This window comes from Salmo salar, chromosome 06, assembly GCF_965601325.2.
Source record: "Salmo salar chromosome 06, fSalSal1, whole genome shotgun sequence".
Classification (NCBI taxonomy): Eukaryota; Metazoa; Chordata; class Actinopteri; order Salmoniformes; family Salmonidae; genus Salmo; species Salmo salar.
In genome coordinates this window covers 73,276,441-73,302,282 of record NC_138296.1, presented here as the reverse complement: position 1 = coordinate 73,302,282, position 25,842 = coordinate 73,276,441, and the positions used below count along the sequence as shown (strand labels likewise).

The 25,842-nt window shown below is 44.7% G+C and overlaps 2 protein-coding genes across 4 annotated transcripts in view; one reads left to right on the top strand and one right to left on the bottom strand.

Annotated features, from left to right (window-relative positions):
- The window catches only part of LOC106608018 (structural maintenance of chromosomes 6), a 22,593-nt gene extending 10,046 nt beyond the window's left edge, over positions 1–12,547 (top strand). For both annotated transcript variants that reach the window (XM_014205647.2, XM_014205649.2), the window contains exons 14-27: positions 4,827–5,005; positions 5,167–5,368; positions 5,496–5,610; positions 5,946–6,106; positions 6,239–6,374; positions 6,570–6,650; positions 6,841–7,011; positions 7,242–7,379; positions 7,509–7,654; positions 7,940–8,065; positions 8,336–8,441; positions 8,676–8,828; positions 9,838–9,935; positions 11,985–12,547. In XM_014205647.2, the coding sequence (XP_014061122.1) occupies positions 4,827–5,005; positions 5,167–5,368; positions 5,496–5,610; positions 5,946–6,106; positions 6,239–6,374; positions 6,570–6,650; positions 6,841–7,011; positions 7,242–7,379; positions 7,509–7,654; positions 7,940–8,065; positions 8,336–8,441; positions 8,676–8,828; positions 9,838–9,935; positions 11,985–12,096 (1,924 nt within the window). In that variant the 3' untranslated portion in view covers positions 12,097–12,547. The remainder of the gene's footprint in view (positions 1–4,826; positions 5,006–5,166; positions 5,369–5,495; positions 5,611–5,945; positions 6,107–6,238; positions 6,375–6,569; positions 6,651–6,840; positions 7,012–7,241; positions 7,380–7,508; positions 7,655–7,939; positions 8,066–8,335; positions 8,442–8,675; positions 8,829–9,837; positions 9,936–11,984) is intronic.
- Positions 12,381–25,842, bottom strand: LOC106608020 (cytochrome P450 2K1). 2 transcript variants are annotated; one of them, XM_014205651.3, is made up of 10 exons: positions 25,590–25,842; positions 24,717–25,033; positions 15,978–16,140; positions 15,505–15,654; positions 15,203–15,363; positions 14,172–14,363; positions 13,872–14,013; positions 13,444–13,628; positions 13,139–13,280; positions 12,381–12,981 (listed from the first exon to the last, which is right to left on the bottom strand). In XM_014205651.3, exons 2-10 carry the CDS (start codon positions 24,906–24,908, stop codon positions 12,785–12,787), a joined length of 1,524 nt encoding a protein of 507 aa, XP_014061126.1. In that variant the 5' UTR covers positions 24,909–25,033; positions 25,590–25,842; the 3' UTR covers positions 12,381–12,784. The 2 variants fall into 2 exon arrangements, with proteins under 2 accessions (XP_014061126.1, XP_014061128.1); XM_014205653.3 differs by having other exon boundaries at positions 14,190–14,363; positions 25,590–25,841.

Below are 25,842 nucleotides of genomic sequence, written 5' to 3'. Positions count from 1 at the left end.
GGTTTGAGGTCGGGTGATTGTGGAGACCAGGTCATCTGATGCAGCTCTACATCACTCTCCTTGGTCAAATAGCCCTTACACAGCCTGGGGGGGGGGGGGTGTTTTGGGTCATTGTCCTGTTGAAAAACAAATGATGGTCCCACTAAGCGCAAACCAGATGGGATGGCGTATCGTTGCAGAATGCTGTGGTAGCCATGTTGGTTAAGTGTGCCATGAACTCAAAATAAATCAGTGACAGTGTCACAAGCAAAGCACCATCACACCACCACCTCCATGCTTCATGGTGGGATCCACACATGCAGAGATAATCCGTTCACCTACTCTGTGTCTCACAAAAACACGGCGGTTGGAACCAAAAATCTCACATTTGGACTCATCAGTCCAAACGACAGATTTCCACTGGTCTAATGTCCATTGCTCGTGTTTTTTGGCCCAAGCATGTCTCTTCTTATTGGTGTCCTTTAGTTTTGGTTTCTTTGCAGCAATTTGACCATGAAGGCCTGATTCACACAGTCTCCTCTGAACAGTTGAATTTGAGATGTGTCTGTTACTTGAACTCTGTAAAGTATTTATTTGGGCTGCAATTTCTGAGGCTGGTAACTAATGAACTTATCCTCTGCAGCAGAGGTAACTCTGGGTCTTCCTTTCCTGTGGCGGTCCTCATGAGAGCCAGTTTCATAATAGCGCTTGATGACTTTTGCGACTGCACTTGAAGAAACTTTCACATTTCTTGAAATGTTCCTAATTGACTGACCTTCATGTCTTAAAGTAATGATAGACTGTTTGTCTTTGCTTATTTGAGCTGTTAATATGGACTTGGTCTTTTACCAAATAGCCCTATCTTCTGTATACCACCCCTACCTTGTCACAACACAACTGATTGGCTCAAACGCATTAAAAAGTAAAGAAATTCCACAAATTAACTTTTAACAAGGCACACCTGTTAATTGAAATGCATTCCAGCTGAAATATAAGATTAGATTTAGATTTTTTTTAACACTTTTTTGGGGGTTACTACATGATTCCATATGTGGTATTTCATAGTGTTGATGTCGGTTGCTGGACCGAATCCCCGAACTGACAAGGTAAAATCTGTCATTCTGCCCCTGAGCAAAGCATTTTAACCCACTGTTCCCCGGGCGCCGAAGACGTGGATATCGATGAAGGAAGCCCTCCGCACCTCTCTGATTCAGATGGTTTGGATTAAATGTGGAAATTCTACAATGTAGAAAATCATAAAAAATTAGGAAAAAAACGTGTGTGTGTGTGTATTTGCATGCATGCATACATACATACATACATACATACATACATACATACATACATACATACATACAGTGGGGGGAAAAAGTATTTGATCCCCTGCTGATTTTGTACGTTTGCCCACTTACAAAGAAATGATCAGTCTATAATTTTAATAGTAGGTTTATTTGAACAGTGAGAGACAGAATAACAACACAAAAATCCAGAAAAACGCATCTCAAAAATGTTATAAAATGATTTGCATTTTAATGAGGGAAATAAGTATTTGACCCCTCTGCAAAACATGACTTAGTACTTGGTGGCAAAACCCTTGTTGGCTATCACAGAGGTCAGACGTTTCTTGTAGTTGGCCACCAGGTTTGCACACATCTCAGGAGGGATTTTGTCCCACTCCTCTTTGCAGATCTTCTCCAAGTCATTAAGGTTTCGAGGCTGACGTTTGGCAACTCGAACCTTCAGCTCCCACCACAGATTTTCTATGGGAATAAGGTCTGGAGACTGGCTAGGCCACTCCAGGACCTTAATGTGCTTCTTCTTGAGCCACTCCTTTGTTGACTTGGCCGTGTGTTTTGGGTCATTGTCATGCTGGAATACCCATCCACAACCCATTTTCAATGCCCTGGCTGAGGGAAGGAGGTTTTCACCTAAGATTTGACGGTACATGGCCCCGTCCATCGTCCCTGTGATGCGGTGAAGTTGTCCTGTCCCCTTAGCAGAAAAACACCCCCAAAGCATAATGCTTCAACTCCATGTTTGACGGTGGAGATGGTGTTCTTGGGGTCATAGGCAGCATTCCTACTCCTCCAAACACAGCGAGTTGAGTTGATGTCAAAGAGCTCCATTTTGGTCTCATCTGACCACAACACTTTCACCAGTTGTCCTCTGAGTCATTCAGATGTTCATTGGCAGACCTCAGACGGGCCTGTATATGTATCCTTGAGCAGGGGGACCTTGCGGGCGCTGCAGGATTTCAGTCCTTCACGGCGTAGTGTGTTACCAATTGTTTTCTTGGTGACTATGGTCCCAGCTGCCTTGAGATCATTGACAACAATCTCCCGTGTAGTTCTGGGCTGATTCCTCACCGTTCTCATGATCATTGCAACTCCACGAGGTGAGATCTTGCATGGAGCCCCAGGTCGAGGGATATTGACAGTTCTATTGTATTTCTTCCATTTGTGAAAAATCGCATCAAATGTTGTCACCTTGTCACCATGCTGCTTGGTGATGGTCTTGTAGCCCATTCCAGCCTTGTGTAGGTCTACAATCTTGTCCCTGACATCCTTGGAAAGCTCTTTGGTCTTGGCCATGGTGGAGAGTTTGGAATCTGATTGATTGCTTCTGTGGACAGGTATCTTTTATACAGGTAACAAGCTGCGGTTAGGAGCACTCCCTTTAAGAGTGTGCTCCTAATATCAGCTCGTTACCTGTATAAAAGACACCTGGGAGCCAGAAATCTTTCTGATTGAGAGGGGGTCAAATACTTATTTCCCTCATTAAAATGCAAATCAATTTATAACATTTTTGACATGCGTTTTTCTGGATATTTCTGTTATTCTGTCTCTCACTGTTCAAATAAACCTACCATTAAAATTATAGACTGATCCTTTCTTTGTCAGTGGGTAACCGTACAAAATCAGCAGGGGATCAAATACTTTTTCCCCCCACTGTACATACAGTCGTGGCCAAAAGTTTTGAGAATGACACAAATATTAATTTTCACAAAGTCTGCTGCCTCAGTTTGCATATACTCCAGAATGTTATGAAGAGTGATCAGATGAATTGCAATTAATTGCAAAGTCCCTCTTTGCCATGCAAATTAACTGAATCCCCCAAAAACATTTCCACTGCATTTCAGCCCTGCCACGAAAGGACCAGTTGACATCATGTCAGTGATTCTCTCGTTAACACAGGTGTGAGTGTTGACGAGGACAAGGCTGGAGATCACTCTGTCGTGCTGATAGAGTTTGAATAACAGACTGGAAGCTTCAAAAGGAGGGTGGTGCTTGGAATCATTGTTCTTCCTCTGTCTACCATGGTTACCTGCAAGGAAACATGTGCCGTCATCATTGCTTTGCACAAAAAGGGCTTCACAGGCAAGGATATTGCTGCCAGTAAGATTGCACCTAAATCAACCATTTATTGGATAATCAACAACTTCAAGGAGAGCAGTTAAATTGTTGTGAAGAAGGCTTCAGGGCGCCCAAGAAAGTCCAGCATGCACCAGGATCGTCTCCTAAAGTTGATTCAGCTGCGGGATCAGGGCACCACCAGTACAGAGCTTGCTCAGGAATGGCAGCAGGCAGGTGTGAGTGCATCTGCACGCACAGTGAGGCGAAGACTTTTGGAGGATGGCCTGGTGTCAAGAAGGGCAGCAAAGAAGCCACTTCTCTCCAGGAAAAACATCAGGGACAGACTGATATTCTGCAAAAGGTATAGGGATTGAACTGCTGAGGACTGGGGTAAAGTCATTTTCTCTGACGAATCCCCTTTCCAATTGTTTGGGGCATCCAGAAAAAAGCTTGTCCGGAGAAGCAAAGGTATGCGCTACCATCAGTCCTGTGTCATGCCAACAGTAAAGCATCCTGAGACCATTCATGTGTGGGGTTGCTTCTCAGCCAAGGGTGTGGGCTCACTCACAATTTTGCCTAAGAACACAGCCATGAATAAAGAATGGTACCAACGTATCCTCTGAGAGCAACTTCTCCCAACCATCCAGGAACAGTTTGGTGACGAACAATGCCTTTTCCAGCATGATGGAGCACCTTGCCATAAGGCAAAAGTGATAACTAAGTGGCTCGGGAACAAAACATCGATATTTTGGGTCCATGGCCAGGAAACTCCCCAGACCTTAATCCCATTGAGAATTTGTGGTCAATCCTCAAGAGGCGGGTGGACAAACAAACAACCCACAAATTCTGACAAACTCCAAGCATTGATTATGCAAGAATGGGCTGTCAGCAGTCAGGATGTGGCCCAGAAGTTAATTGACAGCATGCCAGGGCGGATTGCAGAGGTCTTGAAAAAGAAGGGTCAACACTGCAAATATTGACTCTTTGCATCAACTTCATGTAATTGTCAATTAAAAGCCTTTGACACTTATGAAATGCTTGTAATTATACTTTAGTATTCCATAGTAACATCTGACAAAAATATCTAAAGACACTGAGGTAGCAGACTTTGTGAATTTATATATATATATGTATGTGTGTGTGTGTGTGTGTGTGTGTGTGTGTATATATATATATATATATATATATATATTTATATGTATATGTATATATATATATGTGTATATATATCTATATAATGTGTATGTATATGGTTATATTTCATTTATATACATATATAAATTAATGAATGAATGAGAAGGCTGAGGTTGTTTTGAATTATAACCATATCCACTCCTCAACTGTGTTTTGTTAAGGGTGAGTGCCATGAAGCCATAAAAAAACAAACATTGAAACGTAATTTTAAAAAACAACAGGAAAATGTGGAAAGGAAGAAAGCTGTTGAACAGGAGCAGAAAGGAGCCCTAACCCTGTGTGTTTTTGTCTGTTTCTCAGGCGAGAGGAGGAGGACCTGAAGAGGTCTATGGAGGCCATCAGGAGGAAGTTGCAGACCATGGAGGGCAGCCGCTCCGACCGCCTGCGCCGCTTCGGGGAGAAGATGCCCGCGCTGCTTGCCGCCATCGAGGACGCCGACAGGAAGGGCCAGTTCAGGAAGAAACCAGTGGGACCGCTGGGTAAGACCTTTTGTGTGTGCGTGTGTATTTCCATGCAAGCGAAAACTCTTATCTTACTCTTCATTATCCTTTCTGGATGTTATGCTTATTTGTGTAACCTTGTCATTGGTTAAAATAAAGCTCTTTCCAATGCCCTCTCTCTCCCGGTGTGCCCCATGCAGGGTACTGTATCCGTCTGAAGGACCATGAGCAGGCCCTGGCCGTGGAGAAATGTCTGGGGAGCCTGATGGTGGCCTTCACCTGTGACAACCACGAGGACGAGAAGTTGCTGCAGGGCCTCATGAGAGGGTACTACCAGGGGGGTAGGAGACCCCAGATCATCACCTGCCAGTTCTTCAACAGGGTCCATGACACCAATAGGCGGTATGGCTGTTGGCTACCTACCACACCTGGCTTCAGGCTAGCTGGGCTTATGTACAGGCTTATTTGTACCTCTCTAAGGGTTCATTTTGTTCTCTGTAACCAACATGTTTTCTGTCGTGTGTGTCAGGGCTGTGAACCACCCTGACTACCCGTCAGTCCTACAGTCTCTGGAGATCGAGGACCCAGTGGTTGCCAACTGCCTCATCGACCAGAGGGGCATAGAGACCATTCTGCTCATCAAGGTAGGGCCATGGAATCTACTGCCACCATAGTTAGAGTTCACTCAAATGTCATGATGTCATCTTGGATTGGCCAGTAGTGACTGCAATTATGATTCTTTACTTTGTTTTCAGTGTCGCCCTCTTTAAGGGAGAGTTGACTCTTTTAAAGTTTGAGCCGATAATAAGCTAAAACTTTAAATACTTGAACTATCCCCATGTAACAACTGATTTGCATGCTAAAAACAACATGAATGAACTTCAAGCCACTTTCTGTAGAAAACAGTAGCCTTTTGGACAGAAGGGAGAAAGGTTCCATTTCTGTGATTCAAACCCCTCTGTCTGTAACTACCATGTAGAGTCCTGCAGAAGCCCGCAGAGTGATGCAGGGCAGGCAGCCCCCTAGAAACTGCTACCAGGCCTTCACCAAGGAGGGAGACCAGTGCTACAACAACCGCTACTACTCCAACGACCAGAGGAGGTGTGACTACCTTAGCAGAGACGTAGAGGAAGAGATCAGGTAATGTGTGTGTGAGACGTCCATTTGTTTTGAAAAGGTTTCTGCTGCTCTGTTTTTCTGACTCAATTTAATTCTGTGGTTTACCTTTCTCCCTCTACCCCTTCTCTCAATATCTCCATGTATCTCACTCAGGCAGTTGCAGGAAGAGATGCGGAACAAGGAGGCCCACTTGGATCGGTTCAGCCAGCAGAAGCAGAGGGTGGAGGAGGACATCAGGAACAACAACGGTCTCCTAAAGAGGGCCTACGACGACAGGAAGAGGGCCAAGGTAACACACACGCACTTCTTAAGATCTTAGCATCTTGCTGAAGCTGGCCTTTGTGACAAAACAGCATCTCTCTCCAGAGCCGTACCATGGATCCAACTAGAAATTATTTTGTAGAGCACAATGGTTCACCTCTGATTAGTCTTGATGTGGAGTTACTAGGTCACAACTCTCCTCTCCCCCTCTCCTCTCCTCCAGGATAAGTTCAGGAGGCTGCAGCAGGAGATCAGTGACCTGCAGAACGTGGAGGAACCCCAGTCTGAGGACCTTAAGCCTCTGGTGGGTACACACGTCAAGGCACAGGGACAATATTTTAACATTTAGTTTTAGCTAATGTCGTTCATGAACATCTCGTTCCCTTGTTCTCTCTCTTTCGCATTCCAACTGATATGATATACACAAACTGATGCACTCACATTCCACCACACACACACACACCTTGTTTCTCCTGTCACACTCTGGCCTTCAGGAGGAGGAGCTGGAGGAGATCAACAATAAGATTTCAGCAGGTCGTGCTGAGAGTGAGGAGGCCCGTAGAAAGATGGCCCAGCTGAAGGCTTCCTGGGAGGAGGTGGAGCAGAGGTACCGCCAGCACAAAGACTCCATCAGCACCGTGGCCGAGGAGGCCGAACCCATCAAGGTTAGTCACATCAATATGGACTTCAATTTCTATTAACACCGAGGGAAGTTTGGTGTGCAAACAAGGAATGAACCAGGAGAGTGAAAAGGATGTAAAATAGTGATAACCCATGTCCTCATTTTGTTCCATACAGGGTCTCCATAGACCTAATCAATCACACACAGATTAAACAGAGAAAAGGTAAAGCCAATAGATGGCGATACATCTCTACTTTCCCCTTGTTTTCTCAGGAGGAGCTGAGTAAGAGCGACCAGGATGTGGAGAAGAGCAAGCACCATAAGAAACACTACGAGGACAAACGCAAGGTCCACATCAACACCATACAGGCCCTGAAGGCCAGCCTGGAGCTCAAGGAGCAGGAGCTCACGGTACGTTTGGGAGGAGTCAGTACGCTGACTAGTTATAATCAGGGCCATATTCTATTTATGTTGTCTTTTACTTCCTGTGTGTCCCTGCTTAATGTGTGTTTTCCTTGTCTCAACCGTCCTGTGTCCCAGGCGTCTGTAGTGAAGGCCACAGAGATCTGTCCAGAGCGGTCCGAGGTGCGCCGGACAGCCAGGAGTCTGGACAGCGAGATCAGCCGTCTGAAGCTGAAGATCAGCACCCAGCAGGACCAGCAGGGAGACCGCGAAGAAGTCATCAGGTAACCTCCACCACCCCTAACCTCTGACCCTTCACCCCACACAAACATTTAACGGATGTTCCACTCAAAATACAATCAGATTTTTTTTCCCACTTGCCTTGGTTTTAGTTGATTCCCTAAGAGTTCTTGGATATATATTTAGGTTACTTTGGTATTGTTATATAGTGTGTTATATATAGTATGTTTTGACAGTATTTCCATATAATAGGGCTGTCCATATGAAAATGGGTAATCTAAGGGCAGAAGGTAAATGTTGCTTGCCTTCCTCCCTCTTCTCCCATCCAGGCAATACCAAGAGGCCCTGGAGAACTACAGTAACATTAACCAGCAGGTGAAGTGCCTCAAGCGCTTCATCCAGGTCCTGTGTAAGATCATGGACGACAGACACCGAGTCTACACAGAGCTGAGGAGGTAGCTGGATCCACCATTTACTTCTTGTCTGTCAATAGAATATCAGCTCTGTTATTTGACACCACTCACTGCCTCATAAGAGATCACAGAACAGCTGGATGGTACTGCTAGCATCAACGTCTGTTATAGAGCTATGCGAAATAGTTATTGAAAGACTGAAGGGAGGCCATCTCGATCTATCGATGTGTTAGATTTAACGGAAAAGCAAAGCTGTTGCGCTATGGATTTGTTTTTAAGTAGTTTTCCTTCCCACTATGCATCTCTTTTTAGGTTTCTCTCAGTGCGTTGCAAGATGTACTTTGACTCCATGCTGTCACAGAGAGGCTATATAGGGAAGATGATGTTCGAGCACAAGAACGAAACCCTATCCATCTCAGTAAGAATACACTACAGTTTTAATGCACAGATATACCTTTTCTCATGTACCCTTCTTGAATGCATAAGCAGTTATAGGTTCTAAAAAACTGTGTATGCCTAATAATCAAGTTACCCTCACATTCCCCTGCTCCACCCCCTTTCCCATTTGTCAATGGCTTTCTTTTACTCTTCTCTTTCTGCATCCTTCTTTGTCTCTGCCCATCTTCTCCCTCATCTTCCCTCCCTCTCTCAGGTCCAGCCAGGTGTGGGGGATAAGGCTGCCCTGAGTGACATGCGCTCTCTGTCTGGAGGAGAGCGCTCGTTCTCCACTGTCTGTTTCGTTCTCTCTCTCTGGGCCATCGCTGAGGCCCCCTTCCGTGCCCTCGATGAGTTTGACGTCTACATGGTAATGTCGCCACATCAGATGGATGGATGGATGAATGACTTAACCATTTTAAAATGCATATTAAAGGGATACTTCGAGATGTAGGCAATTAAGCATTTTTTCCTACTGTCAGGTTCTGAACAAACAAAGTCGGAACTCAAACGGATGACTAGGAAAAGCTCAAACCAAGTTTATTCAACCCACTGAGTTCTTCATCTGCAAAACACAACATACACATCACTCAAGCATATATTTATACCTGTCGACTAGAAGTCACCTCCTTGTATATCTAAGATAAACAATTCATCCCTGTTCCTGTTCCTTCGGGGTGATCTCTGGCCCCCCCCCCCCAGAGGTTTCTTCTCCAACTGTTGACCTTATCTCGAGTTGAGTTCCACATCCCTCCTTGTCCTAGTTCTACAGCAGCTGGCCTGTATTATCAGGAACTGAGGCTAGACGGATGCTTATTATTAATATTCAGCAACAACATGTTTGAACAGATAGAAACTTTCTCTCCTTCCCTTTGTCTCACTCAGTAACTTTCCACACACACAGTACCTATTCACCTTTCATTGACCCCTTACATATACATGTTAAGTAATCAATCCGTTCTAATATAGTGACAGGAATAAGTATATTTCAAGATAGAATCCAACACTACTTACCCAAAGTCAGACAAACTGATGGATACCATTTTTATGCTACTGCGTGCAGTTTGAAGGAAGTTGAAGGTAGCATATCATTAGCATAAAAATGGTATCCATGAGTTTGTCTGACTCTGGCTAAGTAGAAAAAATGGTTTGCTGGTAATTGCTTGAATCCCGAAGTATCCCTTTGAGTTACCTCAGTCAAGTAAATACGTTTCAAATATTAACTTACTTTTAATCTAAGCTCATGTGTCTTCTGTAGCCTACACTGTGAGGACGGCTAAGATTGATACTTTGTTCTTCATATTTTTGTTCAGTTATTTCAGTCAATCGTTCTGTTCTGTTGACACACTGTCTGTCAATAAATGTAACTGTCTTTTTAGGACATGGTGAACCGAAGGATATCCATGGACATGATGTTGAAGATCGCTTCTAGCCAACGTTACCGGCAGTTCATATTCCTCACCCCACAGAGCATGAGGTATTGTAGCCTTCCGTCACCCTCCTGTGTACTAACATTCAACAACTCTGTTCTATTTTATAAACTGGGTGGTTTGAGCCCTGAATGCTGATTGGCTGACAGCTGTGGTATATCAGACCGTATACCACAAGTGTGACTAAACATTTACAGTGAGGGGGAAAAGTATTTGATCCCCTGCTGATTTTGTACGTTTGCCCACTGACAAAGAAATGATCAGTCTATAATTTTAATGGTAGGTTTATTTGAACAGTGAGAGACAGAATATCAACAAAAAAAACTGAAAACCGCATGTCAAAAATGTTATAAATTGATTTGCATTTTAATGAGGGAAATAAGTATTTGACCCCCTCTCAATCAGAAAGATTTCTGGCTCCCAGGTGTCTTTTATACAGGTAACGAGCTGAGATTAGGAGCACACTCTTAAAGGGAGTGCTCCTAACCGCAGCTTGTTACCTGTAAAAAAGACACCTGTCCACAGAAGCAATCAATCAATCAGATTCCAAACTCTCCACCATAGCCAAGACCAAAGAGCTCTCCAAGGATGTCAGGGACAAGATTGTAGACCTACACAAGGCTGGAATGGGCTACAAGACCATCGCCAAGCAGCTTGGTGAGAAGGTGACAACAGTTGGTGCGATTATTCGCAAATGGAAGAAACACAAAATAACTGTCAATCTCCCTCGGCCTGGGGCTCCATGCAAGATCTCACCTCGTGGAGTTGCAATGATCATAAGAACAGTGAGGAATCAGCCCAGAACTACACGGGAGGATCTTGTCAATGATCTCAAGGCAGCTGGGACCATAGTCACCAAGAAAACAATTGGTAACACACTATGCCGTGAAGGACTGAAATCCTGCAGTGCACGCAAGGTCCCCCTGCTCAAGAAAGCACATATACATGCCCATCTGAAATTTGCCAATGAACATCTGAATGATTCAGAGGACAACTGGGTGAAAGTGTTGTGGTCAGATGAGACCAAAATGGAGCTCTTTGGCATCAACTCAACTCGCTGTGTTTGGAGGAGGAGGAATGCTGCCTATGACCCCAAGAATACCATCCCCACCGTCAAACATGGAGGTGGAAACATTATGCTTTGGGGGTGTTTTTCTGCTAAGGGGACAGGACAACTTCACCGCATCACAGGGACGATGGACGGGGCTGTGTACCGTCAAATCTTGGGTGAGAACCTCCTTCCCTCAGCCAGGGCATTGAAAATGGGTCGTGGATGGGTATTCCAGCATGACAATGACCCAAAACATACGGCCAAGGCAACAAAGGAGTGGCTCAAGAAGCAGCACATTAAGGTCCTGGAGTGGCCTAGCCAGTCTCCAGACCTTAATCCCATAGAAAATCTGTGGAGGGAGCTGAAGGTTCGAGTTGCCAAACGTCAGCCTCGAAACCTTAATCACTTGGAGAAGATCTGCAAAGAGGAGTGGGACAAAATTCCTCCTGAGATGTGTGCAAACCTGGTGGCCAACTACAAGAAAGTCTGACCTCTGTGATTGCCAACAAGGGTTTTGCCACCAAGTACTAAGTCATGTTTTGCAGAGGGGTCAAATACTTATTTCCCTCATTAAAATGCAAATCATTTTATAACATTTTTGAGATGCGTTTTTCTGGATTTTTTTGTTGTTATTCTGTCTGTCACTGTTCAAATAAACCTACCATTAAAATTAGAGACTGATCATTTCTTTGTCAGTGGGCAAACATACAAAATCAGCAGGGGATCAAATACTTTTTTCCATCACTGTATTTTTACTGCTCTAATTATGTTGGTAACCAGTTTATATTAGCAATAACGCACCTCAGGGGTTTGTGGTATATGACCAATATACCACATCTAAGGGCTGTATCCGGGCACTCCGCGTTGAGTTGTGCATAAGAACAGCCCTTTGCATTGGTATATTGGCCATGTACCACACACCCCTGGGCCTTATTGCTTAATTTATATCATGGCTTTGCCTAATTATCTCTAATTTGCATTTTCAGTTTATCAAAAATAGTGTACTTAACCACCAACCAAGACATTTATTTTATCTTCCCTATAGCTCTCTCCCAGTCAACAACCTGATCCGGATCCTGCGGCTGAAAGACCCGGACCGTGGCCAGGCGGCTCTTCCCTTTGGACAGAGGAATGAGGAAGAGGAAGAGGAGGAGTGATGAAGGTCAACCTGAGACTGTTTTACAAAGTCCTCACTAAATGATGTGGATGTGTCTGTGTTTCACATTTGTTCTAAGTTAAGTGTTTTGTTATTGTTAAAATTCTAGACAAAATGAATGACCTAGTTTGCGTTTATTGATGCTGCTATTGCTTAAGTTAAAGTGTTGCAACGTTTTACCAAACACTACTTCTGTAAATGCTTTTTTCTTTTCTAACTTTGTACCGACTTAATTTTATTACGAGGAATAATAGCACATTTTGATACACTTTGTATGGCAAGACAGAGATTTGAGAAGTCTTTAATTAGCTTTTCCAGTGACTAACAGAAGCTCAACCTGTTATATTTGTGCATATTTAGTTGTTAAAACAATTGTCATGTTTGCTAAATTGTTTCAGTCGATCGTTCTGTTTCTGCAGACAATTTAACAAAATAAAATGATACTTCTGTTAGGTTTTGAAATGACCTTGTCATTGTCTAGATAAGTTCGATACATTTATATCCATTGCTTGACTGTACAATAATTGTCAGTACAGTTACATTTACAAAACTAGTTTTGTACAGTTGTGTTTTTAATGGTTAGTCCTGAGTGTTTTAGATTCAAGGCAGATGAGGTCTCCTACTACATCTCAGTGATAACTGCCCTTAACTCAGGAAAATCTGAAATACAAAGCCGTTGGGGTAATTCCCTAGGTGTCATGGAAACGAGGTAGGGCCCGCACTTTGATGGGTGGGGCGGCGAGGCCCAGGCCGCCGCAGGTGGAGATGTCCACGTCGTCAGCAGTCATCCCGATGGGGGGAAGGAAGGAAAAACGCTGCATGAGGGAGGTGTAGAAGAGGAAGAGCTCCATGCGGGCCAGAGTCTCACCTACACATACTCTACGACCTGGGAAGGGAGATGGGTGGAGGAATTGGAGGATGAGTGAGTAAACTCACTTTTGCTTGTGACAATTCTACTAGTAGTACACAATGCAATCCTAAGCTATTGGCATGGGCACTATTGAATTACTACAACTGGTGAACATAAGGATGATGTCTGTTACCTGCGGAGAAGGGCATGAAAGCCTCCCTCTTGACAAACTTGTCGTCGACGTTGAGAAAGTGGTGAGGGTAAAAATCATCTGGCTTCTCCCAGTGAGCCTTATCACGGTGCACTGACCTCAGAAGTGGGATAATGTAGGTCCCCTACACACATACACAAATTTGAATGTGCCATTGTCAAGGAAAGGATGTTTAGTGCCATATGGGGGACAGGTAGTATATTTCACTTTAACTTAACTGTCTGCTTATTGTTGATTCACTAAAAGGTGCAGGTTAGTGTCTGCTAGTTTGTTGTGAGTGGGCCTGCCTTAGGTATGAAGAAGCCTTTGAAGCTGATGTCGGCTGTGGTCTCGTGGGGCAGGCCCATGGGCAGGATGTCAGCGAACCTCTGGGTCTCGTGGATCACTGCGTCGGTGAAGGGCATCATCTGCCTGTGCTGGATCCTTGGCGTGGAACCACTAATCACCTTGTCTATCTCCTCATGGACCTTACCTGAGAGGACATAGGAAGTTGACCGAGTATAAGGAGGGCTTGTGAGATTTCACCTCTTTCTGTATTTTTATGCACCTTCTCTATTTGAAACATTTGTTAGTCAATCCCAGTTTGTATGTTTGTTTCATATTACACTTTTATGCTGTGGAATGAGAAGGTGGTAGCTTTATGGTAGCCTATTACTTTTAACTTATTTTCCTCATTGATCCAAAATGGCTGGTGACATGACATGGTTTCACTCACTCTGTATTTCAGGATACTTAATCATGATGACCAAGGCCCAGGCCAGGGTGCTGGAGGTGGTTTCCGTCCCAGCCACAAACATGTTGGTGACGGAACAAAGGAGGTTCCACTCATGGAAGTGGGAAGAGGGATTATCCTTTTCCTAATTGATATATTTTAGTTGAGGAAAGGCATTAGGTATGGGACAAAACATGGGACCATTAAGAAGTGAGTTATACTGTATTGTGGGAGCTCTATCCCCCCTCAAAAAGGGTTTCCAAGTACAAAAATGCATTTTGACCCATAGTTGGTGTGACTGACATTGACCCCTGGGTTCACCTCCTGCTGCTTTTTGAGGAATGCGTCGATGTAGCTACGGGAGTCATTCTCATCCAGGATCTGTCTGTGCTGGATGAAACTCTTCCTGAAGAAGGCCTTCAGGTTGTCCTGGTACGCCAGCACTTTGTGGTGAGGCCCTGGCAGCGGGTGGATCACTGGGTACATGTTGTACAGCTGGAGAATCAAGCATGGGGGTTCCATGTTTATATGTGAGAAATTCACTTCAGTTTTTTTAACTTGTCAACTCACTCCGTCAATGTTACAATGAGTACTGTGAGGGTATTTTCTTTTAAATCTTACTAATGCTTGTGTACTAAAATATCCTTCTTTAAGCCTAGGCATTGGGCTTGAGGTGGTTAAAGAAAGTAACTCAGAAAAGAGTGTGTGTTAATAGAGGCCTGTTCTGTTTTGTGTGTGTGTAGTATGACCACATGATGTCTAGGAGCTCAGCCAAGAGCTGATGTAAACTAAATGTTAGCTTAACTGGAGACTGGGCAAAGTGTTATTCTGCACACCTGTGATAGAGCTACTGTTCTCTTTGGAGCTTGTTTCTGGGTGAAAGGTTAATGTTTTGTGGGGGGGGGGGGGGGGGGGCGAGCGGGCGCGCGCTTGCTTGCCCAACTTGGGGGAACCGTTGAGCTACTGTTAGAGAAAGTATGTCTGGAGTGAATTCCTGTCACTTTGACACCTACTGTATTGTCCTCACTCAGTTACGACAGACGGAGACAACCTTTTCATTATAGTCTGTACCCTGTAACCCAGTTTCGTCTCTCCGTATGTACACATAAGATCGTGTTTTGCAGATGGTTGCATAAGATAGCTTGACTGTACTCTTTGTACAGCAGGCTTTCCATTTCACCTGCGTGGGTGGTGCGACCAGCCTCATGTTTTTAATAAAAGTAATTCCTTGGTTGATTATTGACTCTGCCTCTCCTCATTATTAGTTAAAGGCAGAATTTCCACCACAGTATCCAGCATTTTAATACCTCTACGGAAAGGAGGTAGTATCATACCTGAATGAACGGTCCACTGGCCAGCCTGAAGCTTTCGTAGTTCATTTCCAAGAGCTTTATAAAGATGGGGTCATCATACTCCATCCTGTGGCCCATGAGCAGAGAGACGATGATGTTGGATGCTGCCGCATTCAGAGGAATGGTGGTCTGGAAGCCATCACCTGGCTCAGTCACAATAGTTTCATAAAAACACATGAATTAATGTCAATAAAATCAGTTTATTGTTCTATGTGTAGCATTTTGTATGGCTGTTGAATAATTATGTATTTGTAGTTTTATCTTCAGATCCAATATGGCCTCACCGTTATGAGTAGCAAAGCTTTTTACAAGGTTTTCTGACTCTTCAATGATTTTCTCCTCGATATTCCTCTTTCCCATTCCCAAATCCCTGAGCACCGTCAGAGTGAACCTCCGGATGGTCCTCCAGGAGTCCCCATGGCCGAATATGATTCCTGTTTTGACGGGGAGGATACATTGTCAGAATGTCACAGATTCTCTGTTTATTATAAGGAATAATTGTAGGTACCTAAAGTATTCCTTTGCTTTTTTATGTGGACCTGTAGGTTTGCTGTGGGATGGATTTTACCCAGCAGTTATCCACTTAAAATGCCATGCCACTGCATTAAGATAAAAGATATTGCTTGTCATTGTAAACTGCCATTGTGAACACTGAATGGTTGACATAAAATCATGCCTGGGCCTAGAATCAAGACAGATAATGTGGTTCTTGATCTATTAATTAGAGAGATTTGGGTCAGTTAGGGTTGGCCTGTACCATTTCCTCTGGTGATCTGTTTGAATAGTGGGATGTCTGGCCGCTCTGCAAATTGATCAGCCTGAGTGACCAAGGCCTCCTTCACCATCTCATAGCCACACAGAACCACGATCTTACGCAAGCCCATCTGAATACTGAACACTGGGCCAAACTTGTCCTTCATCTGGGGAGAAGAAGGGGGGGAGGGGGGGGGGGGTAAGTGAGAGGGAACACAAATATCACATCATGTCCCATGGGAATGAGATATCATTATGTGTTTCCTTTTTGTCCTACTATCTCTGTTAAAGTGTAACAAACTCATCTTCGAGGTATGCAAGCAACATGTTCCAATATGCACCAGTTCCGTGGAGATTTTGTACATCCTTAGAGACAAACTAACAGTTAATATTGCCTAAACAGGAATTTAGTGAGGGGAGTAGTGGAGAGTACATTTAGGGCAAAGATGGGTAGATATGAAGTGGTCAAGAACTCAGAGTTCAAGCAAAGCACCTGGGTTAAATTGTTCTGATAAAGAAACAGAAAAAGCAGGTTCCAGATATGTTTGTGTTGTATTGCCAACTCCTATGCTGTAGCTGTTGTCATGTCAAACAGAGGCTGAATAATAGGGTATTTTCTGTCAGTGGGGTTCCTCCATCCATCAAGGTCTGGTAGGGTCTGGCCATTGGACTGGGGGTGGAACCCGGAGAACAGGCTGGCCGATGATCCAATGAGGGTGCAGAACGCCTTCCAGAACTGGGATGAGAACTGAGGACCCCGGTCGGAGACCATGTCAATTGGCAGTCCATGGATCCGGAAGACGTGCTGCACCTTGAGCTGGGCTGTCTCCTTGGCAGAGCATAGCTTGGGGAGAGGAATTAAGTGAGTGGATTTACCACATCGTAGTTCCTCTCTGTGGCGTTGAGGCGGTGGGAGAAGGCGGTGCAGGGATGTAACTTGAGGTCCAGGGCAGACCGCTGGGACAGGACAGCCCCTATTCCGACATCTGAAGCGTCGGTCTCCACCACGAAGGCGGGACAGGTCAGGATGAACCAAGATGGGAACTGTCAGAATGCCCGGTCAGCAGCTAGGGACCACGTGAACGGAACCTTGGGGAGAGGTGAGTGCAGACAGGTGCTGTAGCCCCAGATAAAGTGCCGATAAAAGTTGGAGAATCCCAGGAAACGTTGCAGCTGTACTCTGGACGTAGGCTGGGGCCAATCCACCACCGCTCTCACCTTCCCGGGATCCATCTGTATGCTCCCTGCAGCGAATATGTAACTGTTACGTACGCTTCTGGGAAGAGGGAACGCAACACACGTGGAGTGAAAAGGTATGGGACTGTAGGTGCGAGTAACGATGACAAAGGCAGAGAATTTACCCTTTACTGGGAATTTATTCCTTCACATGGTAAATTTGGGGAAAAGGGGCTGGACGGAACCAAAGCAAAGAAAGTAAATGTCAAAGCGCCCTCTCCTACCTTACCTGCCTACCCACTACCTAACTTAGCACCACCTGGTGCGCTATCCAAAATACTGGGGGTGGTCCACCCAGGTGTTACCTAGTGTGCATAGACAGTGAATACTATGGGTTATGTATGCGAGCCTCTTGCCTAAGCACTCCCTAGGTGCCTTCCCCTTCCCCCCTGGGAACAAATTAAACAGAATAACACACAATATCAATAATCCCCCAAAAAACTGCATCCTATTGACAAACACAGGACATACTAATAAGCTCTCGCTCAGCAACAACCAACATAGGACATACCAATCAGCTCTCTCAGCAACAACCAACACAGAACATACTAATCATCTCCTTCTGAGAAACAACCAACATATGATATAACCCTCAGCTCTATCTGAGAAACAACCATCACAGGATATAACCCTCAGGTATATCTGAGAAACAACCAACACAGGATATAACCCTCAGCTCTATCTGAGAAACAACCAACACAGGATATAACCCTCAGGTATATCTGAGAAACAACCAACACAGGATATAACCCTCAGCTCCATCTGAGAAACAACCAACACAGGATATAACCCTCAGCTATATCTGAGAAACAACCATCACAGGATATAACCCTCAGCTCTATCTGAGAAACAACCAACACAGGATATAACCCTCAGCTCTATCTGAGAAACAACCAACACAGGATATAACCCTCAGCTATATCTGAGAAACAACCATCACAGGATATAACCCTCAGCTCTATCTGAGAAACAACCAACACATGATATCACCCTCAGCTCTCTTCTGAGCAACAGAACACTGGCTTATATTGCTTCAGAAGGAGTCTGTAATTGAAGGCAGCTGTTTCTGACGAGAGGGCGGGGTCAGCTCCAATCATCAAATGGGGCCGACCAATCAGCTGCTTGGGGGAATTTCAGGAAGCCATTTCTTGAAACCCACACATACCAACAAAACCACAACACAGAAACTGGGGAACGTAACAGTAACCCAGAAAGTGGATGGTGGAGCGATGGAATTCGCACTTCTCTGCTTTTACAAAAAGCTGGTTTTCCAGGAGGCGTTGGAGAACCTGTTGGACGTGGAGTACGTGTTCTTGGGTGAAGTGGGAGAAGACGAGGATGTCATCAAGGAAGACGAACCGGTTCAACATGTCGCGGAGAACATCATTAACCAGAGCCTGGAACACAGCAGGGGCGTTGGTAAGGCTAAATGGCATGACCAGATACTCGTATTGACCGCTGGCCGTGTTGAAGGCAGTCTTCCACTCGTCCGCTTCCCGTATCTGCACCAGGTGGTAGGCGTTCCGTAGGCCCAGCTTGGAGAACACGGTGGCCCCCTGGAGAGGCTCGAAGGCCGAGGAGATGAGAGGTAGCGGGTAGTGGTTTTTCACCGTGATGTCGTTGAGACCCCGGTAGTCGATGCGCAGGGTTTTGGTTTCTTCTCCACAAAGAAGAACCCTGCACCGGCGGGGGAGGCAGAAGGATGGATGAACCCAGCAGCTAGGGAGTCCTCAATGTAGGTCTCCATAGCCTTGGTCTCCGGACCCGACAGAGAGTACAGTCGTACCCAGGGCGGAGTGGTGCCTGGGAGAAGGTCAATCCCGCAGTCATATGGTCGGTGCGGCAGGAGCGAAGTGGCCTGGGCCTTACTGAACACCTCCCAGAGGTCCTGGTACTCCACGGGAATGACGGAGAGGTCCGGGGAAACTTCCGAGCACCCAGGAAGATATCCCGGGGCAGGCTGCGCTGACTTCAGGCAATGGGCGTGGCAGAGTAAGTTCCAGCCCATGATGGCACCGGCAGACCAGTCAATGAGGGGATTGTGTTGCCAGGAGAATCCCAATACCACGGGAACCTGAGGAGACTTAATGAGCAGGAACTGGATCGTCTCGCTGTGGTTCCCTGACACACGTAGGTTGATGGAGGTGGCATGTGGGTGACCTGGCCTATAGAGCGCCCGTCCAGTGCTCTAACGTCCATGAGAATGGAGAGGGGCTGAGTGGGGATATCCAGCTCGGAAGCCAAGGTAGCGTCCATAAAGCTCTCATCAGCCCCAGAGTCAATGAGTACCAGGAGAGATTTCGACTGGTTCCCCTACAGCAACATGGCATGAAAAGGGATGCGAGAAAGGGGAGAGCAAAAGTTCTCTGTATGGCCCACCAGAGTACTCGCTCCTACCGGTGAGCATGGTCTTTTAATGGACAGGTGGAGACGAAATAACCAGTAGTCCCGCAGTACAGGCAGCTCTTAATCTGAAGCCTGTATAGCCGATCAGCTGGAGACAGCCTAGCTCTGCCTAGTTACAGTTGAAGTCGTAAGTTTACATACACTTAGGTTGGAGTCATTAAAACAAATCTTTCAACCACTCCACAAATGTCTTGTTAACAAACTAGAATTTTGGCAAGTCGGTTAGGACATCTACTTTGTGCATGACACAAGTCATTTTTCCAACATTTGTTTACAGACAGATTATTTCACTTATAATTCACTCTATCACTATTCCAGTGGGTCAGAAGTTTACATACACTAAGTTGAATGTGCCTTTAAACAGCTTGGAAAATTCCAGAAAATTATGTCATGGCTTTAGAAGCTTCTGATAGACTAATTGACATCATTTGAGTCAATTGGAGGTGACCCTGTGGATGTGTTTCAAGGTCTACCTTCAAACTCAGTGCCTCTTTGCTTGACATCATGGGAAAATCTAAATAAATCAGCCAAGAACTCCGAAAAAAAATTGTAGACCTCCACAGGTCTGGTTCATCCTTGGGAGCAATTTCCAAATGCCTGAAGGCATCACGTTCATCTGTACAAACAATAGTACACAAGTATAAACACCATGGGACCACACAGCCGTCATATCGCTCAGGAAGGAGACGCGTTCTGTCTCCTAGAGATGAACATACTTCGGTGCGAAAAGTGCAAATCAATCCCAGAACAACAGCAAAGGACCTTGTGAAGATGTTGGAGGAAACAGGTACAAAAGTATCTATATCCACAGTAAAACAAGTCCTATATCGACATAACCTGAAAGGCCGCTCAGAAAGGAAGAAGCCGCTGCTCCAAAACCGCCATAAAAAAGGCCAGACTACAGTTTGCAACTGCACATGAGGACAAATATCGTACTTTTTGGAGAAATGTCCTCTAGTCTGATGAAACACAAATAGAATTGTTTGGCCATAATGACCATCGTTATGTTTGGAGGAAAATGGGGGAGGCTTGCAAGCTGAAAAACACCATCCCAACCGTGAAGCACGGGGGTGGCAGCATCATGTTGTGGGGGTGCTTTGCTGCAGGGAGGACTGGTGCACTTAACAAAATAGATGGCATCTTGAGGTAGGAAAATTACATGGATATATTGAAGCAACATCTCAGGACATAAGTCAGGAATTTAAAGCTTGGTCACATATGGGTCTTCCAAATGGACAATGACCCCAAGCATACTTCCAAAGTTGTGGCAAAATGGCTTAAGGACGACAAAGTCAAGGTATTGGAGTGGCCGTCACAAAGCCCTGACCTCAATCCTATATAAAATGTGTGGGCAGAACTGAAAAAGCTTGGGCAAGCAAGGAGGCCTACAAACCTGACTCAGTTACACTAGCTCGGTCGGGAGGAATGGGCCAAAATTCACCCAACTTATGGTGGGAAGCTTGTTGAAGGCTACCCGAAACGTTTGACCCAAGTTAAACAATTTAAAGGCAATGCTACCAAATACGAATTGAGTGTATGTAAACTTCTGACCCACTGGGAATGTGAAATAAATCATTCTCTCTACTATTATTCTGACATTTCACATTCTTGAAACCTCTCTTGGGGAGGTGGGACGCTAGCGTGTGTCCCACCCATGGGACACGCTATTCAACAGCCAGTGAAAAATCAGAGCGCCAAATTCAAAATAACAAAATGTCATAATTCAAAGTTCTCAAACATACGACTATTTTCCACCATTTTAAAGGTACACTTCTCCTTACTGTAACCACATTGTCCGATTTCAAAAAGGCTTTACGGCGAAAGCATAAAGTTAGATTATGTTAGGACAGGTACAACACAAGAAAAACCACACAGCCATTTTCCAAGCAGGAGAGGGGTCACAAATACCAGAAATTCAGCTAAAATGAAGCACTAACCTTTGACAATCTTCATCAGATGACACTCCTAGGACTCAATGTTAGACAATACATGTATGTTTTGTTTGATAAAGTTCATATTTATATCCAAAAACAGCATTTTACATTGGTGCGTGATGTTCAGAAAATATTTTGCCTCCAATACTGGCGGTGAATCAGCACAATAATTTACAAAAACACTCATCATAAACGTTGATAAAATATTAAACTGTTATTCAAAGAATTTTAGATAACCATCTCCTTTATGCAACCGCTGTGACAGATTTCAAAAAAGCTTCACGGGGAAAGCACACTTTGCAATAATCTGAGTACGGCGCTCAGAAACATACACTAGGCAATACAGATACCCGCCATTTTGGAGTCATCTAAAATCATAAATAGCATTATAAATATTCACTTACCTTTGATGATCTTCATCAGAAGCCACTTCCAGGAATCCCAGGTCCACAATAAATGTGGTTTTGTTCGATAAAGTCCATAATTTATGTCCAAATACCTCCTTGTTGTTTGCACGTTCAGTAAGCTACTCCAAATGTAGGAAGCGTGCCCAAAATTTCACGACAAAAATTTAAAAAAAAGTTATATTTCCGTTCGTTGAAACATGTCAAACGTTGTATAGCATCAATCTTTAGGGCCTTTTTAACATAAAACTTCAATAATATTCCAACCGGACGATTCCAATGTCTTGAAATACGTTTTGGAACACAGCTACCTCTCATGTGAATGCGTGCCAATGACCTCATGTCCTTTCCTGAGTCACCAACTTCCTGGCCTTCTTGTTTGCTCTCTGTTCACTGCAAAAGCCTGAAACTAGGTTCTAAAGACTGTTGACATCTAGTGGAAGCCTTAGGAAGTGCAAAATGAACCCTAAGTCACTGTGTGTTGGATAGGCAATGACTTGAATAGACTACAAGCACCAGATTTCCCACTTCCTGGTTAGATTTTTCTCAGGTTTTCTCCTGGATAACTCGGAGGCGAGGTGGAATCCTTGGACGGACGAGTGAAATCGAATCTCGTCTCCTTCCTTCTTTCCCGTAGTTGCCCATCGATCCGAATGGTCAAGGTGATGAGCAAGTCGAGATCTGTCTGTAGTTCCCGGGCAGCAAGCTCGTCCTTTACTTCCTCTGATACTCCGTGCAGGAACATGTCGAACAGTGCTTCCGGGTTCCAGGCACTCTCACTCTCCCGGACATCAGCGTGATGAGGTACGCTATCTTAGAGCGGTCTGAGGGGAAGGAGGAGGGCTGCAGCTCGAACTCTGAGTGAGAAATGCCCAACGGGTGCCCGACTCTCCATCGAAGTGCTCCGGGGGAGGTAATCAGGGTTCCCGGGAAACCGGGGTGACCGGGGAGGTGGCGCTGCTAAAAGCCAGGTTACTGAATGGCTAGGAGGTTACTGTTGTGGTAGGTTGCCTAACAGACAACCCACGGAATTGCTCCTGCAATGTGTTCAATGCTTGGTCGTGGCGTTCGGCCAAGGTCTGGAATCCTTCCATAAGACCACGAAGCAACTCCTTGTGCCTTCCCATGGTGATTCCTTTGGAGGAGAGGGCGTTGCGGAGCTTGTCCGAGTCTGCTGGGTCAGTCATGGCCAGATCGTACTATCACGTTTCAAGTATGACCCAGATGCAGACAGTGTTGAAGTAACAAACTTTTATTTCTAATTCAGGGGCAGGCAAACGACAGGTCAAAGGCAGGCAGGGTTCAAATATCCAGTGAGGTGGGGCAAGGTACAGAACGGCGGCAGGCTCATGGTCAGGGGAGGCAGAACGGTCAAAACCGGGAAGGACTAGAAAACAGGAGCAAGAAACACGCAGGAGCGGGGGAACAAATGCTGGTAGGTTTCACGAACAAAACGAACTGGCAACAGACAAACAGAGAACACAGGTAAAAATACACAGGGGAAGATGGGCGACACCTGGAGGGTGGAGACAAGCACAAAGACAGGTGAACCAGATCAGGGTGTGACACTGATAGGGTCTTTGTAGAGGGGTTCTTACTTCCATCAAGGTCTGATAGGGTCTATATAGAGGGGTTCTTACCTCCATCAAGGTCTGATAGGGTCTATATAGAGGGGTTCTTACCTCCATCAAGGTCTGATAGGGTCTATATAGAGGGGTTCTTACCTCCATCAAGGTCTGATGGGGTCTTTATGGAGGGGTTTGTACCTCCATCAAGGTCTGATGGGGTCTTTATGGAGGGGTTTGTACCTCCATCAAGGTCTGATGGGGTCTTTATGGAGGGGTTTGTACCTCCATCAAGGTCTGATAGGGTCTTTATAGAGGGGTTCTTACCCCCATCAAGGTTGATAGGGTTTTTATAGAGGGGTTCTTACCTCCATCAAGGTCTGATAGGGTCTTTATAGAGGGGTTCTTACCTCCATCAAGGTCTGATAGGGTCTTTATAGAGGGGTTCTTACCTTCATCAAGGTTGATAGGGTTTTTATAGAGGGGTTCTTACCTCCATCAAGGTCTGATGGGGTCTTTATAGAGGGGTTCTTACCTCCATCAAGGTTGGTAGGGTTTTTATAGAGGGGTTCTTACCTCCAAGGTCTGATAGGGTTTTTATAGAGGGGTTCTTACCTCCATCAAGGTCTGATAGGGTCTTTATAGAGGGGTTCTTACCTCCATCAAGGTCTGATAGGGTCTTTATAGAGGGGTTCTTACCTCCATCAAGGTTGATAGGGTTTTTATAGAGGGGTTCTTACCTCCAAGGTCTGATAGGGTTTTTATAGAGGGGTTCTTACCTCCATCAAGGTCTGATAGGGTCTTTATAGAGGGGTTCTTACCTCCATCAAGGTCTGATAGGGTCTTTATAGAGGGGTTCTTACCTCCATCAAGGTCTGATAGGGTCTTTATAGAGGGGTTCTTACCTCCATCAAGGTCTGATAGGGTCTTTATAGAGGGGTTCTTACCTCCATCAAGGTCTGATGGGGTCTTTATAGAGGGGTTCTTACCTCCATCAAGGTCTGATAGGGTCTTTATAGAGGGGTTCTTACCTCCATCAAGGTCTGATGGGGTCTTTATAGAGGGGTTCTTACCTCCATCAAGGTCTGATAGGGTCTTTATAGAGGGGTTCTTACCTCCATCAAGGTCTGATAGGGTTTTTATAGAGGGGTTCTTACCTCCATCAAGGTTGATAGGGTTTTTATAGAGGGGTTCTTACCTCCATCAAGGTTTGGTAGGGTTTCTTCAGGTCCAGGTTGAGGGTGTTCCCCAGCAGCGGTAGACCTCTGGGGCCTGGAGGGAAGTTCTTAGGGTTTGTGTTTCGATTAATGATGAAAATGAGGATGATTAAATTCAGGGTAATAAACATAACGGACATGCCACTTAGTGAAAATAATTCTAGAACAGACATATTTTGTTTTTAATCGGGGTTTTTTCAGACTAAATTTGGGATGTCTTTGAAATAAATATTGTTAGAGGCCGTGGTTCATAGTCATTCCAGGAATGCTACTGTATCCGTCGTTCTTTTGAAAGCTCCTGAAAAAACATAAAGAAGAGACTGCATTAAAATAATGTCCAGTGTAAAGGTTTCTCTTTATGGACAGTATTTGGAAGTAAGTTGATTGGGCCTCTCTTGAAGAATAAGGACTGCTTTTCAGGAATTTACACAGCGCATAAAATGCCAACTTTGAGAATGTTTATTTCAAGTTAGGATGTTTATGTTTATATTAATTGTGTATGTTACAGATCAAATCCAGCAAATATTTATTTTTGCCACATGAAAATGGGCATAATACCCACGTCTGATACTGCTGTAGAAAAAAAATATAATAATTTATACACTGATTTATTTTGTTTATGTCTCACTGTTAAAGTGGACTTGTTTACTTGTATAAATCTTTCACGTAGTTCTCTTGAACTGACTACGGGCACATTAATGAAAAAACATTCACTCTCCATGAAAGAACTACAGTACTTTTATTTATCTGACATGTCCTTTCCCATGTTCATTCTGCAATAGAAAACATTGATCATATCATGAAAAATTATGAGGCTTAATATTTAAAGCAATTTGCAAGAATAAATATCCTACCTGAAGGAAATGAGAGTTGGTGTGTTCTCTGCCCTCTCCTTGTTCCTGAGGCTTCAGTTCACTGTTTTCCAGAACTTTCTATATTTAGACACAGCTCGCTGTGTAGTCATGTGGGTCGTGCGTCAACCAGGCTTTAATAAATCTATGAACTTGCTTTACCACCAGGGTAGTATTTCTACTAAATCACCAAGCTCATATTTCCACTAAACCACCAGGGTCATATTTGCACTAAACCACCAGGTGCATATTACAC

Excerpts from the sequence above, each read along its gene's own strand:
- LOC106608020 (XM_014205651.3), bottom strand. The coding sequence starts at position 24,908 with ATGTCTGTTCTAGAATTATTTTCACTAAGTGGCATGTCCGTTATGTTT. Across the intron at positions 16,141-24,716 it reads CCTACCAAACCTTGATGGAG|ATGAAGGACAAGTTTGGCCC; the intron begins GTAAGAACCCCT and ends TCTTCTCCCCAG. Across the intron at positions 14,364-15,202 it reads CCAGTGGACCGTTCATTCAG|CTGTACAACATGTACCCAGT; the intron begins GTATGATACTAC and ends TTGATTCTCCAG.